The 22,514-nt window shown below is 41.0% G+C and overlaps 1 protein-coding gene across 2 annotated transcripts in view; it reads right to left on the reverse strand.

The window, feature by feature from the left end:
• The window catches only part of Alcam (activated leukocyte cell adhesion molecule), a 201,001-nt gene extending 179,396 nt beyond the window's left edge, over positions 1-21,605 (reverse strand). The window contains exon 1 of one of the 2 annotated variants that reach the window (XM_029470472.1): positions 19,916-20,662. In XM_029470472.1, coding sequence (XP_029326332.1) covers positions 19,916-19,988 — 73 coding nt within the window. In that variant the 5' untranslated portion in view covers positions 19,989-20,662. Of the gene's footprint in view, positions 1-19,915 lie in introns of both variants that reach the window. The other variant, XM_021185108.2, reaches the window with a different exon arrangement.
• Between the last annotated feature and the right edge of the window lie 909 nt (positions 21,606-22,514).

Below are 22,514 nucleotides of genomic sequence, written 5' to 3' on the forward strand. Positions count from 1 at the left end.
TGCATATATATATATGTATATATAACCACTTCACATATTATTAAAGGAACTCTAAAACTATTAAGACATTAGTACAATCTCTTCTCTTTGAATGTTCTCTGTGGAGTAGGCCATGTCAATAATGAATGATACCATGCTTATGAATGACGGTGGAAAAGAAACAGACACATAAGCTTAGTGCTTGGAGAAGTTGTGGTCCGATCTCATTTTCACTCTTACTTGCTGCTGATGGTGAATACCCAAAACTTCCTCATGTCTGCCACAAGGGAATTTAACTTGACTTTGCCTGCTATTGAACTGTGCTCTGTGTCATTTGGTTTTATTGCTGACAACTAAGCCTATGATACAATTTCAACCATGCGTTAACTTAGTCAGACTTTAATTATTTCCAAGTGCAGCCCTTCCCCTTTAGCTTGCCTCTTCATTCTTTTTCACCCCACACATGGTTTTTGTTGTTACTGATGTCGCTCAAATATTCCAGAAGTATAAAATCGCCTAGCTTCTCAATCTAAACGCTGCCACACCCAGTACTCTATTTGCATTGTGCTTCAGTGGCTTCTTCTTCGGCTGTTGTTCTCTTGAGTATTTTGAAGCAGACCCTATGTCCCACTCATTTTATCCAGCACAGCAGTTACAGGCAGTAGCTGCCTCATAACTCTCTGTTAAATCATTTTGTCTTCCCAGCTGTCCTTTCTCCAGGTTTTCTTGAACTTGCATAGCAACCTGCCTGCTCTCCCTGCTTTCTTACAATTGTTTGGTCTTTCCTAGCACCCGACTCAAGCTGAGCCAATCAGAATCTTTCCCCTGTGCCTTTGGAATCAGACAAAATGTATGGGTTACTTTTCTGAGTGGAAAGAAAGAAGAAGAAGAAGAAAAGAGCTAAATTTAGAAGTGAATAGCTCATTTTCCCATATGATCAGGTGGGATCGCACACAGGAAGAGTGAAGACAGATAAATAAAGCGATCAGAGGTTACAAGGAAGTGGATGCTGCTACTGCCCCGGGGTCTAATTTGGTCCCCAGACCTCACTTCTAGCTTCCATGGCGTCCCTTGCTTGTATGTTTCTTCCACTCTCATTATCATAATTACAGTGAGAAATAACAAAAACAAAATCCGTGGAATATGGTCAGTCATATCAAATTTGTATTTTCCTCAGCAGTTATGAAATGACCACTGCTTCTGACAAGGCCATTGTGTTGGGTCTAGGCGAAACAACGACTGTAAACTGCAGAGTGCACGCGGTGATTCTCCAGATGATAGACAATGGCTTGGTGCAGATTTTATAGGGCCACAACTGACATTAAGGTGGGAAAGGAAAGACCAGTGCTGCTTTGATAATGAATCCATGCGTAGGAAGCTCTACAAGTGTGGTTCTTTTTGCACACCCTATAACGGTGATGTATGAACAATATATCTATGGGTACATTGTGAAAAATTTGCTTAATGTTTCCTTTGTGCTGTTTGTTCACTTGCTTGTTTTTTTAATTAGATATTTTCTTCATTTACATTTCAAATGCTATCCCCAAAGCCTCCCCCTGCCCTGCTCCCCAACCCACCCACTCTCTCTTCCTGGCTCTGGCATTCCCCTGTACTGGGGCATATGATCTTCACAAGACCAAGGGCCTCTCCTCCCTCTGAATACTGACAAGCTCTAAAATGTCCTCTTCAGTTCAGGTTTATAAATCAGCACGGGATGAAGGAATCTCAGGAACTCTCTGACACCTCAGTAAATGTAAACTGTAATGCAAAGCAGAGACCTGCCCATGTGTCTGCTGAAGGGGGAATGAGGAATTCAGAGAAGCGTGGGGAGTAGATATTTATCCAGAACTGTGGGCAATGTTTTCACAGGCTGAGACTGTGTGTTCTGCAGCTGACTCAAGTCTTAGGACACCCAAGCTGACCTTAGCTCGCCCACATCCATTTTATGAATTAGTATCTGAGGTATAAACTCACAGGTAATGAGACACGCGTAGTGGGCAGCCATGGAGAAATAGTGGAACGCACACAAGCAACCAACTGCCCCCCAGTACCCTACTTTTAAGTTTCTTCAATTATCTAAGAAATAAATCTGACTTTTCCCACCTGTGTATGTTTTACAGGCAACCTCTTAGCCCATTCATTGAGAGTACAACAGCTGGCCACTGGCACAGTACTGCTGAGAAAATACACTGACCTGTTCTGTAAAAAACACAGGCATTTTGTTTTGCTTAGGAGCGGTTAGACTTGTTTTGTGATTTGAACAGACCCACAGTGCTTTGGAACACACTCACCCCAGCTCATAACTTGGAAGCACCTTTTTACTTGAATCGGCCCAGTTTCAAGACTTAATGAGTGATGTCACTTAAAGCACGCTGGGATTGCTGATGACCTCCAGGCAGGTGCTTGCTGTATTTTTTAAATTTTAAAAAGTACAGGTTTACACCTTGTCTTAATTTTACTGTCCTTCTTTCAGGTATAGATGTATATTTATCCCGTTTCTTGGTTGTTTCTTAATAAACACGATGACATATATTTTAAAGTCTAATATCTTTCAGATTAGCATTTTCCTTACCTGTGAACGAAATGTCAGACACAAAAGAAGGCCTGGAAACCAGGGGAATTTGGATCTCTCAATGTTAAAGCAAATTCTAAAAAGAACGAAGTGACTCCTTAGACTGTCTATCATCCAAGAGCCATTTAGTAAGTGATGTTTCTAAAAGGTTCTAGAGATGGAGTCTCTCTTCATCTGATGAGTTATGCCTATATTCCATATGAATTTAAAAATAAACAAACAACAAACAAACAAAAAACATTGTTGTTATGGCTATTCCCTGAGAGATTCTACCAGTTCCTGACCAGTACAGATACAGATACACATACCCAACCATTGGACTGAGCCCAGGGACCCCAATGGAAGAGCGAGGGGAAGGACTGAAGGAGCTGAAGGGGATTGCAGACCCATAGAAAGAACAATATCAACTAACAGGACCACCCAGAGCTCCCAGAGTTGTGGAGGGGTAACTGAGAAGGAGGATCATTTGAAATGTAAACAAATAAAATGATTTTTAAAAAAGAGTTTTTAGATGTCATGGTATTTAGCTCAGCAATACTTCTCCAGTGAATCTCCAACAAAGAAGTGAGACAACACTCTTCCATATCTTTAAACAGTAGGTTAGAATAAGACAAATATTTTATAATACAGATAGCTATGGTTTGAAATGGTGTATGATTGAGAAAAATGGCTTAGCAATAAAATATCTCTGTATGCTGTGTGGTGAGGTATATTCTTGAAAACCCTAGGCTTCACTTAGGTTGGGCAAAGTATTTAACTCAACAGACAATTACCATAATAGTGATAATAACAATAATAGCAATATTTCCCCAAATGAATGATTGAATGAGCCTATGATTAGGACTTTGATAATCTTAATTAAAAGTCATGCAACAATCTTTAGATGCTTCTTATGGAAATGAAGGATAGGTTTCTTGTATATTTAGCTGATATGATTTTCTATTTTTTATTGATAATATAGAAATACAACTCTTCAAACACTAAACACCAACTAACCCTAAACCTGTTCACTATATCTTCTTGTATAACATAGTTCACTGCAAACAGTGTTTCTCAAACACTGGCTCTCAGAACATATTAAGTTAGACACAGGATTAAAATTTTAAATATCACAATGATATGAAATATTTTAGAGTTAAGAAATACTTATTCCCAGGCATCCTTTGCAGAGCATACATACCTGTTTTGTGTGTTGGTGGTGGGGGTGGGGGGGGGGGGGGGGGGGAGGTTGGTATAGGCAAATATGTAATGAGTTTGTTTTTGAATGTCCTCCACTCTTTGTTTGGTATCATCAAAGAAATGCACGTAATTCTGCCACTCTGTTTTTCTTTCTTTTTATAGTTTAGTAAATAAGGACAAACATAATTATAACAGTACAAATTTCTACTTTGCACCAGCTCCCTTCTTTCCTATTATGGTTGAGTACATTGGATATCTAACCTCTCGTTAGAAGGCCTATTATACTACAACATTCTCCTTCAGATGTTAATAACAATGGAAATAAAAACAACAATAGACAGCATCCTGAAGTCTTACTTGCCTTCACTTTGCTAATCACTTTCTAAACATTATCTCACCCTGGTCTTTCAACAAACATCTCCAGTAATTACTATTATTCTTTTCTCTTGGCAGATAAAAAAAATAGACTTAGAGACAGCATGGGGCCTGCCCAGTTATGTAACTTGTTTTAGATGTTTTTTTCTTTCTTTCTTTCTTTTTCTCTTAATAGAGTCATTTCATTCATACTATGTAAATTCTATTTTTATTGAAAATAATTTTTCATACAGTATACTCTGATCACTTCTGCTTCCCCTTTTTCCCCTAGAACCTCTGCATTGCCCCCATCCACTCAACTCCACACCTTCTTTATTTCTTTCTTTTGAAAACATTTCCCAATGAAGCCTCTTGAGTTTAAATCTGTTAAGAGTCAAGAGCCACAGGGTCTTGTGTAAACCATTTAGAATCTAGTATAAAGTTGGAAATGAACCCACTCTACAGCCAAAAAGAACAAATAAGAAATACATGGTTTCTTATTCAAAATAATTTTTAATGTTTTTAGTAATCATTTTATTTGTTTACATTTCAAATGGTATCCCCCTTTCCATGTTACTCCTCCACAACTTCTCCATCCCATCTCCCCTCTCCCCTTTCCCTATGCCTCTATGAGGGTGTTCCTCCACCCACCCTCCCACCCACTTCCGCCTCGCCACTCTAGTATCCCTCTACACTGCAGCACCAAACCTCCACAGGACCAAGGGCCTTTACTCCCATTGATGCTAGATAAGGCCATCCTCTGCTACATATGTATCTGCAGCCATGAATCCCTCCATGTATACTCCTTGGTTGGTAGTTCAGTCTCTGGGATCTCTGGTCCCGTTAGGTGATATTGTTCTTCCTGTGAGGTTGCAATCCCCTTCAGCTCCTTCAGTCCTTCTCCTTGCTTTTCCATTGAGGTTTCCCAAGCTCAGTCTGATGGTTGTCTGTGAGTATCTGCATCTGTATTGATCAGGAGCTGGTATGTTTTCTTAAGTATTTCTGTAGTCATGAACCTTTAGGTTCATCGACTCAAACATCAAGGCAAATCCACAGAACTAAAAATTGTAACCTTCCATTCTAACTACTTTATAGTTAAGGAATTCAAGGGCACGCTCACTAAATTTATCAATGATATTCTTCTTTCATATGAATTCCTAAGTTGAAAAATAATTATAAAAATTTCTACTCAGAGTATGCTCCAATAGAAAATATTTCAGGTAGAAAAGTGACTATCATATTTGGCAGTGTTATAAAAAAAAATAGTGGTGCCTGATCTTTCTTTGAAAAGTGTCAAACTACGTCAAAGGACTAGCTTTTGCTTTCATCTGCCAAATGGATTTTTAGCTGCTATCAGCCAGTTATTCTCCTTCCCTCCCTTCTCCAGCCTTTCTTCCTTACAGACAGGTATTACGTTTAATTAGTTGTAGTATTTCTCTGCAAGCCAACTCCAACTTCTCTACAGCTTTATTTAACTTGTGAAAAATGCAATAAAGCATGATGAAAAAATTATTTCGCTAGATATACAGGCACGTGCTAGTAATTGCAACTCTAAGGCGATTATGCAACAGCATTGCCCAGGCCAGCCTGGGCTACATAGCAAGCCCCTGTCTTAAAGAGAAAAATGGCAAATCATTTAAAAATATGTAGCTTTAGCATGGTATAAAGAAGAGCTTACTCCGCTCCTGGTCTAATCTAATTTCACACTCTGCTTGTAACATTTTTTTATTTCAATATTTCAATTATTTTATTTATGGTCCACTCTCACTCGGTGTCTCAATCTTTAAAGCTTTCCATGGTTAGGTCTTAATAATACATAGTTATGAGGACAAATAAAGTGCAAATAATACGGAACCGAGATGATGAAGTGATTATGTTTATATGGCAGAGGAAGAAAATCACACAATTACCATGGAAGAGAGCCAACTAGGCTACAGTCTAATATCACCGTTGAACAATACTTTGAGAAGAAAAAAAAAAAAAAAAAAAAAAACACCACAGTGACTAACCCAACTAAGTACAAGAACTAAGCCGAGTCTTTTGTTCCTTCTCCAATCTTTCCTGTCACCATATCATCAATCACTGAGGAGCCAGGAAGCGTCTATGATTCAGACTCATTATAGACACAACAGCGATAAATCAACATTCACTTTCCGTGTTTCCTAGTTAAGCCACTGAGTAATGAGGTACATGGAATGTTTGCATAAGGTCAGTTTTCTAAGTTTCTTTTCATTTTATTATGTGTGAAAAAAAACCCTTTAATAATTCAGATTTGGGGTTCATGAATATGCACACTAAGTCTGCAGTTAAGTCACTGGTACACTCAGTGTCCTGAAACATCTAAAGAGGAAAAGCTAACAGATTGGGCAATATTTTCAGAGGACAAAATAAACAAGAAAAAGTTTACATTTCAAGTGTTTGACATTTCAAGTGCTTGAGCTGTTTCAAGTTTCTCTCTCTCTCTTTCTTTTTCTTTCTTTCTCTCTTTTCTCTACCTTTTTTCTTTTTGTAGGAAAAAGGAATTCTTTACTATATTTTTATTTCCTCCTGACATTCCTGTAATAACCTCATTTGGAAGCATCCAGAGTGACTACTACTGCCTACCACTGTGGAAAACACAATTACTCCCAAGTTATCCTAGCCACTCGTGGAGAAATCACCACACTTCTATCTCAGGAAGTGAGCCATGGTAAAAATAAGAGGACAACCAACACTTTATCAGCTTGAACTTTCATCAATTAATACGATTTTAAGTACAGGCAGATTGAAACTTGGAAAAGATAACGTTCACTGGTTAATTTGCTCAGACTACCTTTGATTGCTTCGGGGTCAAAGTATGAAGTTTGGAACGAAAGCATTTGGAACCGTAGCCACTGAGCTTGACAAAGAGAAGAAAGGTGCCATTTCTTACCTATCTTGTCTGCATAACTGTGCCCACAAGTGTGCCTACAAATGTCTCTAGCTTGGTAATAGGGAATATAACTTAAGTTTACATGAAACTCTGGCGTTTTAAAAGAAAACTCCACCATTCTCAAGGAAACACAAACAGATGTTTGCTCTGGGATGAGGAATCAAGGTCTAAAGGCTAGCGAGGGGAATCATGGGAAACAGAGAAAGAGATAAGAATAAAGTGTGCAGAAAATAGAAAGCTATACAAAAACTCAGTGCGAGGAGTAATGCTCTTAGCTCCTGAAAATGGATTTAATTAAGTTCTACTTATGAATAAATCCAGACTCTAGCCTCTGTTTAAGCATTGAGGACTACCTGAGCCTCTGTGAAGCTAACTCAGAACAGAAAAAAGCAACTTTCCTAACCAGACAGGCTTGGTGGCAGCAGCCTCTGTGCACTGAGATAGCCTACCTTTTATTTTGCAGTAAATACCAAATATCATCTTTCTGCAGAGACAAGACCTCACTGTCTATCTCAGACAGAGATAAACCTGTTCCTTTCTCAGCATCTCCAGTGTTAGGACCATAGGCCTTACCCAACATGTCCAGTCTTGTGTATTTTCTGAAGGTTTGTTTTTGAGTCTTCATTACAATTTATTTGCAAATTGTAACATCAGATTTTTTCCCAACTCATATTTTATTGTTCTATATTTGATAGGTATTAGGGGTAGATGTGTTTATGTGCCCACATGACTGATTAATTTGCTCATGAAATCTCTGACTCCAGCAAGTTGTCATAGGCAACTACACTTGTCTTTAGATGCACACACACACACACACACACACACAAAGAAAATATAAACTAAAACTTAAAAAATAGAAAAAAATGAATTTCAGGCATTCTTTGCCAATTCTAGGTATGTGCTGCTAATCAGAAATAGAAATATACTTAGTTTGACTTTTCAGAAACCTACAGACACAAATAACCTGACATTAATAAACAGACCATGCAAAACAGAAGAATGTTTTTGCAAGAGCATTTGCCTATTTATCTAAGCTGTTTATTCTCGGTTAATCTGGATTGATATTTGAAAACAGACAAATGAGGTGCCATTTGTTTTTACTCGTCATTAACACATTTTACAATGGGACAATGATTTTTGCTTTTATTTTACCTTATTATTTGTTTGAGACAGGGTCTCCCTATGTAGCACTGGCTGTCCCATAAATGTGTATGTCAACCAGGCTGGCTGCAAAGTATTAGAGCCCTCACTATCTCTGTTTCCCAAGTGTACATAAGTTTTTAATTTTTTTTTTAATTTTCCTAAATTTCTCAAAGAAACTATGTTTAATTTAAAGTTACTTTGATTCATATGAGAATATATACTGTTATTTAAAATATGCTTGTGGAACAGTAAGATGGATAAGGTAGTAAGGGAATGCACCACCGAGTCTGATGACCAAAACTCCATATTGAAGACCTACATGATATGAAGAGAAAACTGATTCCTTTCTGTTGTTCTCTGGACTCCATGTGTGCCATGATACAAGATTTCTCCTCTAGATAAATAACTATAAACATAAAACTATGTCTTCTTTATTACAAAAAAACCCTGTGTTTTATTTTTTCTTATTTGATTATTCAGTGGTACAGGTACTGGGGAAATACATACCAGGATACATTGAATAGAGAAAGATTATGAGATCATTGTCCCTCTCTCCAGGAATATGGAGACTCTTGAACAAAGAGAAACAAGAATAAATAGGCAACAGGCAACAATGCAATGAACTTCAGAGCTGTTTCCAAGAACAGGAGGCTCAGGGAGACTCTTTGGAGGAAGAAAGGCCTCAGCAGCCTTCTTGAAGCTGGAAACACAACTCAGTCAGTTAAAGGCTGGTGTATAGGAGCATGGGAAGAGTGTCGCAGCATAAGAGGCCGGAGATGGGTGTAGGCAACCCAGAGAATGGAAAGGGCATAATACACTTAGATGTTTTGTTCCAACATGGACTCCAAGAAAACTGTTTAAGAAAGTCTTAAGAACCTTAAGTGCTAGGCTAAAAGCTCATCTTTACCCTAAATATACAGAAAAGCCAGGGATGTGTTGTAAGCAGGCAGTTACACAATATGACATCCCTCAAATCTGGTATCCCTCTGAAGTCACACCATGTTTGTTTTCTTTCGTTTCTTTTATATTGCTGTCGCTGTACTCCACTTTAATCTACTGGAGCTACCCAAGTCATTCTTTGTGCATCCACAGATTAGCACTCCTACTTACACACCCATGACCTAACCGGTTGCTCTCAGACACTGTGAACAATAGGCTAGAATGTGTCTTATTTGTTGCTTTCATTTTACATTCAAATTTAAATGTTGCTCCAGGTTTTCAATACAACTGTTTTTTTTCATTATCAGATAAGAACTCTATCATAATGAATATGATATTGTAATTAAAGCATAGTCTTGGAGTTTGTACATGACTTGTCTACAGTGAATAGACTCATGGTTCTGCCAAATAAATGATAACAAGGAACCTACATTCATATTCCATTTCCTGTATTGAAAAAAAGGTGAAGAGGAGAGACACTATAGCCGGCAGTTTCACAATTTTGAATAATCTGTGCCCTCTCTTCTCTGTACCAATGTGAGCACATCAATTATATTTGGACAGAAAAGTTTAAATATGAAATATATGAACAATATCCACATTTCTTAAGAACTTACACTTTGACAGGAGCAGGATTGAATAAGCTTTATATGCAGGAATATTTTATCATCAATTCCGACTACTCTATTGTGTCCAGTCACTTCAGGATGCACATCATCCTCAGAGGGTAGCAGCCTGTGTTAGGGATGGGGTGAAGCAACTCGCCCAATTACTCAGTTGGGAAGAGAAAAGTTTCAGAGCACAGTTTTTGACAGAAGCCACTTTCTGAAAGTCTACCCTATAATGGAAAACACAATGATATAAGCACTTGCCTTACTGAAGTCCAGTACATGTTTGAATTTTAGAGGTGACAATAAGAATCTACAGTTTCATGCCCCAATTGCAATCCAGTTACAAAGTAAATAAACAGATAGAATGATGTCTATCCACAGAGCAAAAATAAAGCTCTACGTGTGTACATTAAGGGAGTGTTAAAGAAAATAAGAAAGAGTAGATAAGAGTAATAAAATAATAAGAGTACAAAGTGAGGATAGACCATTCCCTTGTGGAAATCTAGAAAATTAGGAAAAATGTATTTCCTACTAGTCAGTTAAATATATTCTAATTTAATATTTATCATAGATAATTAGTGAGACCTGCAATAGTTTTGTCAATAGCAAACAACTCCTTCTTTATGCATCACTGTATCCTTCCTATCGTCTACCTGTGGTAGTTTTCTCCAATAATCTGCTATGCACAACAAAACCTGTTAACTAATTGAGTATTAAAGCCTTATTAATATTAGAAGTGGTTGTTAAGTCCCAGTACTACAGGAGACGAATGCTCAATTTTTATTATAGCTTTAAGAGTCTTCCTGTAAATGGAATACAGACCATTTGTAGCAACTGAGAGGCCAATATGTGTCAGGCATGAGGAAATGCCAGCCTAACTCACTACCTTTTTGAATATCCACATCCTCAACTTATAAATGAGAAGACCAACAAATGCCAGAAAACTAGAAAACCATCTGAAAGCCTGACCAGGGCTCCAGCCAGCTCTTAAGGGACACCCAGTGTGGAAGGCACAGCACTGGCTGTAACAAGCATAATGGGTAAGAACACAAGTGTGTATCATATCGCCTACACTGGGACATTAGAGTGCAAGGACTTCTAATGCTTTCCCTCTGAAATTTTGGATTAGTTTTAGAACATGCTCACCTCCAAAACCATCCTATGAAACTCAACACACTCCCTTTCAAACCCCTCCTTCTGACTCTGTCTCTGTGTCTCTGTCTGTCTCTGTCTCTCAGTCTCTGTCCCTCACATGGCATCAATTAGGCCTCCCATAGTGTGTTGTATCTAGAATGAATCGACACAAATATCTGGAAACCATTTGCATGTGGAAAAACAGTGACAAATACTCAAAAAGCACACGTGTAGCTTCTTCTGAATCTACCCGTTGGCCAGTCAAACTGATTCTACAGTTATGAATGGAAGAAAACATGGCTGCCAACTACAGTTTAAATTGTAGAAGCTAGGTGTTCTAGGAGTTATGTACCAAATTGTATGTAAAGAACAATGATTAAAACAAGCATACAAAGCGGGTTTCCCTTCATCAGTTTTGGCTATGTAAAATGAAGTTAGGCAAGAATTTGTAACTTCTCTATATGTACATAGTTTCTATATGTCCATTACTCTTACAACCTTATTTTCCCAATACGTTTTGAATTTATGGAATTACTTACTTTTGCTAAAAAAAAAAAATGGCAACAACACAATTATAGAAGGAGCATGATCTTTTTAAGTATGATTTTAAAATATCTCTTCAAATAATAAATATATTATTTAACTCAGCAATTCCAGTTCTAACATACTTGCTCATATGGAAAACAGCATCTGGTAGGATGGTCATAACTAAATGCATATTGTTTCAGTTTCAGGTGAGGTGGAGCAAACTTGCAGACCCAAGCATAGGTTCTTAATCTTTAGACTGTGTTGATAAAGAAAAGAGACATGTGCAAATGTTTAGATATAATGAGTCCTCGCTACTCCTAAAGGAGGGGGGTGTATATACAAATCTCTGCCACTATGTGAGTACTCAATTTCTGAGCCTCACACAGCAGACTTCCTGAGCCTCACACTGGCAAGCAAATTAGCAGGTTTGGGGGAAGTATTAAACAACCCCAAGAACACTTCAGTGTCCATGTGGACTCTGAAAGCTTGTTTAGCTTTACTGAAAAGAGACAGGTATCACTTCCCTCTGGGAGTGAGAGCTGCCTGCCTCCCTGCTCCCCCAAGTCTCCTGTTCCAGCCACTCTCTTACTGTACTAGTTTTGCTAGGTTCCTCCTCAGCACTGCTTTAGAGATCTCTTTAGAATCTTTGCCAAGTTTATCCGGACCCCAAGCAGACCCAGCTGTTGTTATGTAAACTGCTCTCTACCGTTTTGACTGTTTGTAGCACCTAGCAACCCCTCTAGCTCCAGTTACAAGCATTTCTCAAGCTTCTGTTTGCAGGCATGGGGCCTCTTGAGTAGTTAGTTTACTTCCTCAATGCCAAAGCATTGCTGCTTAGCTCTGCACACTCCAAAGACTCCGAAATTATTGGAGATTATACCTGTTCTGTAGTCACGTGAATTTTAAATTAGGATTGACCAACAATGTGATCTTTGACCAACAACGGATTCTTTATTTCCAGATCCCAAACTAACCTATGCCAGTCCTTTGACATGACATCCTTGATCTCTGTCTCTTCATGTTCACCCATATGAAAGTTCAATATTCTTATTCTTCAGATTAAGAGTTTTAAAATAAGAGATTAGTTTTTATGAAAAACACTGGTAAATCTCTGTGTGTCACACACACACACACACACACACACACACAGAGTTACATTTTGTACCTTTGACCATGTCTCTAGGTGAACAAGCTTACTACAACAGCAGGCTACAACTCTGCCTTTCCTGGAATTTACAAGAAGCAAGCTCATATCCTTTGGTTCTATTTCACTATATCTGGCATTTAAACTTTAAAAGGTTAAGAATGTGAACTTTTTCAGAGTGGATATATATATATATATATATATATATATATATATATATATATATGCAGTTGAGTACCATAGAGTAAATGCATAGGCAGAGGAGTTAGTAATAATTAGGCTTTCTTCCTTAGTTCTGTGTTACTATAATGAAATACCTGAGGTAATTAACTTCTAAAGAGAAAAGGTTTCCGGTCAGGGTTCTGGAGGATCTAGTTGGAATTCAACTGACATCTTTATTCTGGACCTGTGGTGACACAGTACTTTTGTGGCAAGAGGACACTACAGGACAAACCTTATAAGGCAGGGAGAAAAATGAACTAACAGGGAGGGAAAGGGCTTAGGCCAGAAAGCTGCTCAATACTTGTGCTTTGAGTAATTTTTAAGGGCCTCCATTAGGGTTCCTTTTATAAAACACCATCACTTATCAGTATTGTCACCCAAGGAACAAACCCTTTTATGCACAGTCTTCTGGAGGGTATTCAACATCCAAAATGGAGCATATGGCCCATATGACTTGTTAGCCAAACTTCACTCCTGAAGTCAAAAGTGGCAACTGAGTGTTACAGCACTTGCCTGGTAAGCGCAGGGCCCAAGGTTTCACTCCCAGCAGCATAAGTAAAGAAAAAAAAAAGATGCAAAATCCTAATGACTTTTTTAACTTTAACGGTGCACATACTTATGGACAATGGTAAAAACAAGTGAGATAAAATCTGAGACCCTGATATTAAAATCAGTCAGTCAATCAATCACTTGGCCGATCAAAACTGTACCCAGTATAGCATCACCTATACTCTATGTACATCCTGCCTTGGTTATTCCAGGCGTCATGAACATCTTATTAGTAATAAATGCCTCAGTTTCAATAACACTGAAAGGTAAATAAAATTTAACTACAGGAAGCACAAAAGACCACAAAGTGTGATCTAGAGGTGTAGCAGGAACTATCTGGAGAATGCCAGTTGACTGTGTTTCAAGAATCTGTGTGCTTTCATGGTTTCCTCCTACTCCCACATCTCTTTCAATATGGTTATATTTTCTAGTTTAATACTCAGGGAGCTACACTATACCTCTAATTCTAAGTTCTTCAGGAAAAGAAAATTTTCAACTTGTGAGTGGGTGGTGATGCCCCATAAAAAAAAAAATCTCTGTATATGGCTTTTATGTAAAGAAGGAAAAAGCAGCTCAGAAGCTTGCAGGTGTCCGTCTCCCTTGTTGTAGCACTAACAACCCACAGAAGAGGATAATGTGTGATATTGTAAAAGTTCCTGATCAAATAAGAGACAAGTAATAAATACATATTTTATTACAATGGGGCAAAGGCTTAAGACAAGTCCTAGAAAAGGGAAATGTCAAGACAGGGTTTGGTCATGACAATCCTGGTTTCATAGAAAGGCAGAAATTACATGGAAGTAATTGCAGTTCTAGCGGGAGAACCCAGTGGCCTGAAAGCCACTCCTACTGAACAGGATAGAAATCTCTATCAGACTAGGCACAGTCCAGTGGTACAGTGCTTGCACACAACAAGAAAAGCCCTGGTTGAGTCTTAGAACCAAAGAAAAGTCTCTTTATACCAATGTGAAGTAGTGAGACTGTCTTTGGATGGATGCCCCTAAAATATTGAATTGGAATGCCAGTTGATATCTTAAAAAGCAAATTTAGACAACTTCTCTTTTGAAATCATCACAATGAAGTAATTATAAAGCTCCTTTAATTCAATTTCTTCTGCTATTTATATGTCTTTACATTACTGGTGGCCACTGTTTGCAATGACCTTGACATCTCCTACATGTAGTACTGTTTTTACTAAAAGCAGGTACACGCATAGCCTTTAAAGTATCAATCTACCAAGTTGCCAAGCCAACTTAGATCAAGAAAAAGGAATTTCCTTTTTATTTATTCATAGAAGCTCATAAAACATAACAGAACAAACTTGCTAAAAAGTGGTCAGTTTCTGAAGGCAAAATCTTACCCAATCCGGAAGGTATGACTTTGTCCATTTAAGTGAGTGACACGTGATTGGACAGTTGAAGATTCAATGAAATAATGTGGCCAGAGGATGATTTCCTTGTATCTGGCAAAAATCCATGGTATTTCTACCATATGAAGTTGACCATAAAACTTAATTAGATCTAATGATATATTTAGTCTTATATCTTACTTTGATCAAGATTTCACTTTACTTTCTGAAGGGACATAGACAACAGAGAGGAAAGAGGAGACTCCAGTGGCAGAAGTTGACATCTAATTTCTGAATTATCAATTCACCGCAGACTTTGGTTTCATTATTTTTCAACACAATCAGTTCTTAGAAGACCAGATACTGGCATGCTCATTAAGTACCTCAACTTAAAGTCATATTAAATAATCCTTTCATTAGGACTGTTATCCACTGCCTGAAACTCTGATTTCCCCTTCGATGCGATGGGTAATTGAGAACTGACTAGATGAAGAAGAAGAAGCATTAAAAGCTAATTTCATTCTTGGAACATACACTACAATAATGGGCAATGATAATAGGTTACCGTAAAACAATTACTGAAAATCACAGCATTTTGGTGCCATTTTTTTTCATGAAATATATGTTGTTCTCTTCAACAACAAAGAATATAAAGAATGCCAGTTTTGCCATTTAAACAGATAATTAGCTGAATGAAAATATTTATAACTCTAAAAATAGGTAACCTTTTATATATAGTAAGAATAGTTGAATAAGTGTAGACTACAACGTTGTCAAATAGCATGTCACACACACACACACACACACATAGCTATCCACAGGGAAATGAAATTTCTGCTCAATTAAGTAAGTAAAAAGATAAGTAAAAGAAGAAATAGACACATTGCCAGTCTTTTTAGTCATTGTTGAGAAAAAAATGATCTAAATTTGATAGTAATAATCAAACAACCATGAATTTATCATCATTCCCAAGAAACTATTCTTGGTAGCTTTTGCTATTTCAATAAATGATGTAATGCTTTGTACGTCACAAAACTCTTGTGCCAGCAGTGGCATGGAGCTGTGTGAAAACTTACAAAGAAGGAAATGAACACTTTGAAGGGTGTCTACTTGCCCATACAAAAGCACACATGCACTTTGACTTTTATCATGGGGTACCTATGTGGCTCTCTTTCATGCTTTCCGGATATTCATGGCATGTGTCTACTTGATTTATAGAACCTCTTTGATCCTGTTTGATGCAAAACAAATGGTCAGAACAGAAAGAGGTGTGTCTGGACTATGCTCATAAAGCATTCAAAATACTACAATAAAAATACTGCTATTGCACACCAAAATCACGCCAGCAACTCAGATCACTCTTGCTTTCTGTAAGATCTGGGTTTAATGCAATGGGAATTGGTGGTATTCAGGGGGGAAAAAGGCCTAAGGAAAAAGAATGGAAAGATACATATTTGGCCCCTTTTAATACAGTGATAAAGTGATAAATGGAATAGATTAAAATGTCTTGTTAACAATATGTTAAAGTTTTAATAGAGTACATAAAAATTTCCAAAATGCAGCTCTAGGGAATGATTGATCTCACTACAACCTGAACCATGCCTTGCATAAAAGGAGAGTTTTGCAGATGGGAAACAAACAGGGTCAGCACACTAGCTCTCAAGGTCACAGCCGTCTTAGACGGCACAGGTAAGCATGGAACTCTGGAATACCAGCTTCCACATAAAGAGTACTTAAGACTACTGAGTGGGTTCCGGTTCACTGCCTACTTCTTAACAAGCTGACGATAAATGTGCCTTCACACAGGAATTGCCATCACAAAAACAGTGAGCTTGGATCTCCTAAAATGTCAGAAATGTTGGAAACATTAGCAATGCAAAATAAGTTTAGATTTCTATAGCTATTAAAAAAAATGACATGAACGATGGTGGTGTGTTCCAGTCTCTGTATCATATGAGTATCATCATTAGGGTGAGTAGAGCAAGCTTTGTTCCAAGAGCATTGGAGCAACAGCCAGCATTTATCCCTAATGCTAGAATTACACATGCTGTAAACAGTGAGGCCCATGGCTACACTACTAGGTTTTCTAAGATCTAAAACCTTTCCATTCCTAGATGAATGCAAGACTAATTTCCTTTTGTCACATTTTTTTTAAAAAAATATTGTTCTAATTGGAGCTGGAAAAATAAGACCAACACATTGACATGAATTCTCTTATAAAAGTCGAAAGACAGAAAGTTATCAATTGAGACACACACTGAGACCTTTCTAGCAATACAACTCAAAGGAATTTTGCCCAGAAGGCAAGCATAAGAAACAAATGTTTGGAAATTGAATCTGCCAGGGCAAATATTTTTACCTTAATACTAGAAGCAGTGTCTGAATTGGAGGGAATCTCAAGAAAGAGATTCACCAGTCCCCCCTTATTTTTGTTTTCTGTTTGTTTGTTTGTTTGTTTGTTTAAAGAAAGCTGAAACCCCAAAAGGTTTCTTGTCTTGTTCCAGTGCCTGAATGTAGACCCAGGTCCTGAGCCAAGCCTAGAAAAGCCATTTGCTGCAAACAGTTCTCCATTATGTTATAAACTGCTCTCAGATCAAATCAATCAAGCCAACAGCAACAACAACAACCTAGAGCGGCCATGAAGCCTTCTGTAGTTGGGAATTAATAAACTTTATTAATCCTGGGTGAGTAACCTAAAAGGACTTGATTTGAGTGACTGCCTTTTCCCCAGCCCTGTAAAGATGAGTTGAGAAACATGGTACTCCACTGAGAATAGCGTTATGTATCAAGTCTCAGGGTGAACCTTGTATTCTGAGAAATAGGGGTGGGGGGAAGATTCTCAGGGAGGCAGTGCTTAGAGGGCTCAGGGGAAGAAGCAGTTAACCAACCATGCCACTCCTCCTTGCAAATAACCAAGGAAAGCTTTCTTTAAAGCAGTACAAAATGTCACCACAGGCTGACGCTCTTTCTACGAGAAGAATAAGATTTTTGCCACCTAGGATGCTGAGCACACACTTCATTGCCTTTATCATACTCAGATTTTTGTTGAAGTCTTGACTCCCTCTCCTTTCAAAACAGGTTATACAAGAGGCCCCAAACCATGAATGACTGCTGTGGGGGCGACAAGTCAAAAGACCTGGAGGAGCGGCTTCTGTCCTCTGGCAACTGAGACAGTCTGTTAAAACTGTTCTAGGAACGAAGGAAGGCGGCCTGGAAATGGGCCCCAATGGATAGAGCTAGGTAATCCTTCACTCCCAGAGCTCTGCTCTGCAGTGGAGAGGGCACTGCAGGAGGCGCACTTCCAACCTAGGATTCGCTGAGTCTTCAGTCGCCGTGCCTTTAGAACTACAATCTTTTCCTTAAAAGCACACTGACATTCCACGGAGAAGTTTGCACATCAGCGCAATCATTCCGGGGAGAAGCGAATGTGAGGGTTTGTGACTTGCGAGACCCTGCAGCAGCAGGCACGCTCCTGCAGGAAAGCGCCCAGCTGGTGGCTTGGACCAGAGCCTGCGGGGTGCTGAAAGAACCGCCATCAGGTCTGAAAGCGGAACCTCTCTCCCCTCTTGGCAGTTCCGAGTGAAGCAAAACCTGTTTTTCGACGGGGCCAACTGAAAATAAATTCCAGCGCAACCGCATGAAAAGGGTAACAGCTATGTGCTGGAGTCCGGGGGTGGAAGTGTAGATGACAACCTCAGAGGCAGGTGTGAGAGGGTTAAAGCCAACACCAGAGATGGGCGTGCGGATTCCCACATTTCACAAACTGGCCCTCTTCCCATGGGTTCTAAAGTGCCCTTCCCCCATCCTATACTGGGATTCCAGAAAAAGTGAGACTACATAACTGTGCAAGAGTAGAGGTGCCTGGTGCTCCCATCCCGAGTGTTTTCGCCCTGCCCCACCTGCCTTAAAATCCAGCTCTACTCAGGCTTTAGGGTCCCCGCCCCCAGAGCCTGAGATTGGTCACTGATATTTTTTCTCAGCCTCTGAAACAGTGAGTTCATTACCTCACCCAGAAATGTAACTTTGATATAGAGATATGGAGAAACAACCTTCTCCCACTCTGACACCCACCCCTCTCCCCAACACACACAAAGCAGCAGCTCCCAAGCCCTGAGGATCTCAGGCTCCTATTGCCCTTCCTTACTCTGCTCTTCCCGGGAAGGATTCCGAGCCTTTGAATACTCCTCTGTGGCTTCAGCTCGCCAACAACTGAAGGGGTGTACAGAAATAAAAGATGGGAAAAGAAAGTGAGACCTGTTTTAACCCCTCCTTAATGTAAAACTTAAAAAGAGAGAGAAGAAGAAGAAAAACAAAAACAAAAACAAAAATCAAAACAGGCAGAAGCCAAAATAACAAGGAGTAGTTTAACCCCCAACTATCCAGGACACAGTGGGAAATCAAAACTTCAAAGGATTAGATCCTCAGGCTCCGCAGGGTAAAGTGCCTGCCGCTTGAATGAATGAGTGGGAGCGCATATCGGGCTGGGCAGGACCAAGGCATGTCAGCCAGCAGGCCAGCTGGTGGACCACGGGCCAGGGATGTCCCCTGGGGGTGAGAAAAGGGGTTCCCCACAAGATATTCTGGTTGGTGGGAATTTTGTCGTTTTTCTTTGAGGACTCTCTGTAGAAGTGAGAACTGAGGCGCTACCACTGGGTGTGGAAACCAAGAAATCCCTCGCTTCAAGGCTCCCAAACCTGGCTGCTAACCCAGTCCACGCTGCGTGACTCGGCTGCCATCAACCCTACACTAGCTACCCACTAGACAATGCAGCTTCTATTTCAGTGTTATTATTATTTTTTTTAAAAAACAGATGGTCAAAGCCCTCCTTATCCCCTGCCATCCCTCCCAGGTCTTCACATTATGACCAAGAGGAAGTTACTTAGGGGATTTATCATGACAAAGTGCCAGCAGTTATTTCACCTCAAAGCCCAGCGAAAGGAAACTGCTCTGCGTGCAGTGAATTGTACTTTGATACCAAGAGACTGGAGGGACGGTGTGGGGGAGAGAGTTCAACAGATCTTGCCTGAGGGGCTCCTGCACCCTCAAGCTAAACCTCACCCAAAGTTCCTGGAGATGTGCTCAGTGTTCAATCTCGCTGCCCAAACTTGAGCAGACCAGTCAAGCCTAAAACGTGTGACACAGGTGACTGTTCCCAGGGACAGATCTGTGTCCCCCGCGCGCCTTTATGGCTCCCATACTTTGCTAAGCACACGCTAGAGCGCACAGCCCCAGGCCTCCCAGGGAACCGCCCCCGGTCTGCAACAACCACTACAGAGGTGCTGCTCAGAGGCCAAAAGCTTACCTGGTCTGAGGACCGCGGCGGAGATCAAGAGGCAGAAAACCAGACGGCAAGAAGGGGACACCTTAGATGCCATATTCCTCCTCCTAGAAGGCCACCGACAAAGTCCACGCCGCAGGAGGGGGCGTCGTCCCCGGGCCCACGGGGCCCGCTCGCTTGTGGGTCTCGCCTTAGGGGGACAGCGACTTTTTTCCAAGACACACAGTCCCCCGGGGACTGTGGTGCTGCGCCGTCGGGTCTGTGCCACACGCAACTTTCCTCCACGCGGAACCCGCAACTCCTCCCTCCCCCCTCCACACCCTTCCTCAGCGTCTCTGGCTGCTACTCCCAGGACGGGCGACCCTCTTATTCCAGGAGACGCTTCAGTAGTCAGTCAAGGTAGACGCGGTTTCTTTTTGGCTGCTATCTTCTAGTAGTTTCTCTTCTTGCAAAGGAGAGGATAAGAAGAGTGATGAGAGTTGCACGGTGCACGGATCACCGGGAGCAGAGAAGGGTCGGCGGGGAGCGTCGCGGGGTCCCGACCGTGGGTCTCCTCAGGTGGCAGCCGAGGCAGAGGCTGTAGCGGCGGCAGCTGGAGCAGTGGCGGCGGCCGCGGGCTCGGGCTGCTCTGAGTGGAGGACGGGAAGGCGTGTGTAAGCTGCCTGTCTCCTCCTCCCGCTCCTCCTGCTCCTCCCGCTCCTCTCTCCCGCCCAGCTTCCTCGGCGGCAGCGCGGAGCAGGTGGTTGGAGCGCCGATCCGCAGCCTAGAGGCGCTGCAGGACCAAGTCGGAGACTGAGCTGAGCTGGCGGCCCCTGGTGGGAGAAGAGCCTGATGCCCCAGCCCCCCCGCGCTCTGGTGGGCGGGGCTGACATTGACCCCGCCTCCCACCGGACACGCTCGCCAATGAGGAGCGGGATCGAGAGCAAGGGGCGTGACGGGTTGGATTCGCCAGTGACTGGCTCTTACCAGGGGGTTCTCAGCGCCCCAAAGACATAGGATCTGAGATCTTTTGCTGTCCTCCCAGCCTGGCCACATAGCTGTCTTCTTGCACTCCGAAGCCCAGTCCGTACACTGGCTCACTCCTTAGGGATTTTTCTTCTCGACGACGGTACCGCCTTCACCTTCTGTAGAGTTGTTGGGGCAGCTTACTGGTAGGCGAAGAGCTCACCTTGGGTCCTCTTGGACTAGGACTGAGGAGGTGGAAAAGATGGAGATCCTCCACCCGGAGGCTCACGGAAACAGCTATTGGTGGTTGAGGGTAATTTTCCCCACTTTGAAAAGAAGGTTACTCCTTCTCGAATTCGCCGTTCTTCTGTTCCCCTAGTCCTGGCTGGCGTACACTTTATCAAAGCAAATCATTTAATCAAATATCCAGTACCGAAAAGCAGAAGAGATTTTTGTGCTCCCCCTTCGCCCCCATCTCCTTCCCCGTGAGAATTAGGACTCTAGACCATAACACACGTCGCCACACTGATTTTCAAAACGTTAAAGGAAAAAAAAAAAGGTCACGTTTACTTTTAATTAGGCGACGATTTGAAGTTACAAAACAAAATCCAGAGTTACTCAGATTAAAAGCCTACGCCTCCTGGTCCTTTCCAGAAAGCCAGGCATCCAGGAGTTGGACGGGGCTTCTCAGGCAATTTCTAAAGCTTGAACCACCACCTCCTAGGCGTAGCATCGGGAAGCCGTGTCGCTTTCAGTTCATGCAGAAAGCATGAAGGAATATTTTCCTCTAAAACACCAGGGTGGAGCTGTTGGGACCCTAAGTGGCTCTAACTCAAGATTGCAGGATCACAACTCTTAATGCCCTCAGCATAATAAAATCCTGGTCCCTGAACCACCTCGCAAGGGCATTAAATAGTCTTTGGTGCATCACAGGGTCACCCCCTGTGTGAAGCCAGTCTCCAGCAGGGAATGCTAACTAGCCTCACGGGACTTTGTCTTCAAAAGATTAGGAACCACCAGCTTCTTGCAAGTGGATATGGGGGGTGCCTAAGTGTGCAGGCAGAAGCTTCGTACACACACACACACACACACACACACACACACACACACACACGAATGCGCAAGCGCACAGACAAACACAGACACCGATCTTTGAATCCCTTTTCCTTTCGTGCTTGAAATTATTAAGCACTGTCTTCAGCTGTGATTTTTCCCCCCAGCGCCTCTCTGTCTTGTTCTCCTCGCGTTTACAGTATTGTAGGATAGATCTCTTATATTTTTCCTCTGAAAATCCTTTTTCCCACATGGTTTTAACATTTACATTTCATTTGCATCTTATGAATCAACAGGAAGTCTAAATGCTAGGGGCAAATGCCTGTTAGCTCTGCATTCGGTGCACAGAGCTAAACTGCTGGCACGCTCGTGGGAACCTGCAAGATTCCTTTAGAGAATTTTTCTTCTAACTGCAGCCAGCCTAAAATAGAGTGTTTGGAAACAAATCACTTTAATTGTTTTTCTTCTGAATCTTCAGATTATCTGACTATTTTGAGGTGAAACCTAACATAGCATATCGTTGCAAAAAAAAAAAATGGCAAAGATGGAATGTCAGATCCTGGCTTTTACAGTGTCTGATGAGCAAAGTCTAAGCCTCTCTAAGCCCCACTATCTTCACTTTTGA

Source organism: Mus caroli, chromosome 16 (genome assembly GCF_900094665.2).
Source record: "Mus caroli chromosome 16, CAROLI_EIJ_v1.1, whole genome shotgun sequence".
NCBI classification, from domain to species: domain Eukaryota; kingdom Metazoa; phylum Chordata; class Mammalia; order Rodentia; family Muridae; genus Mus; species Mus caroli.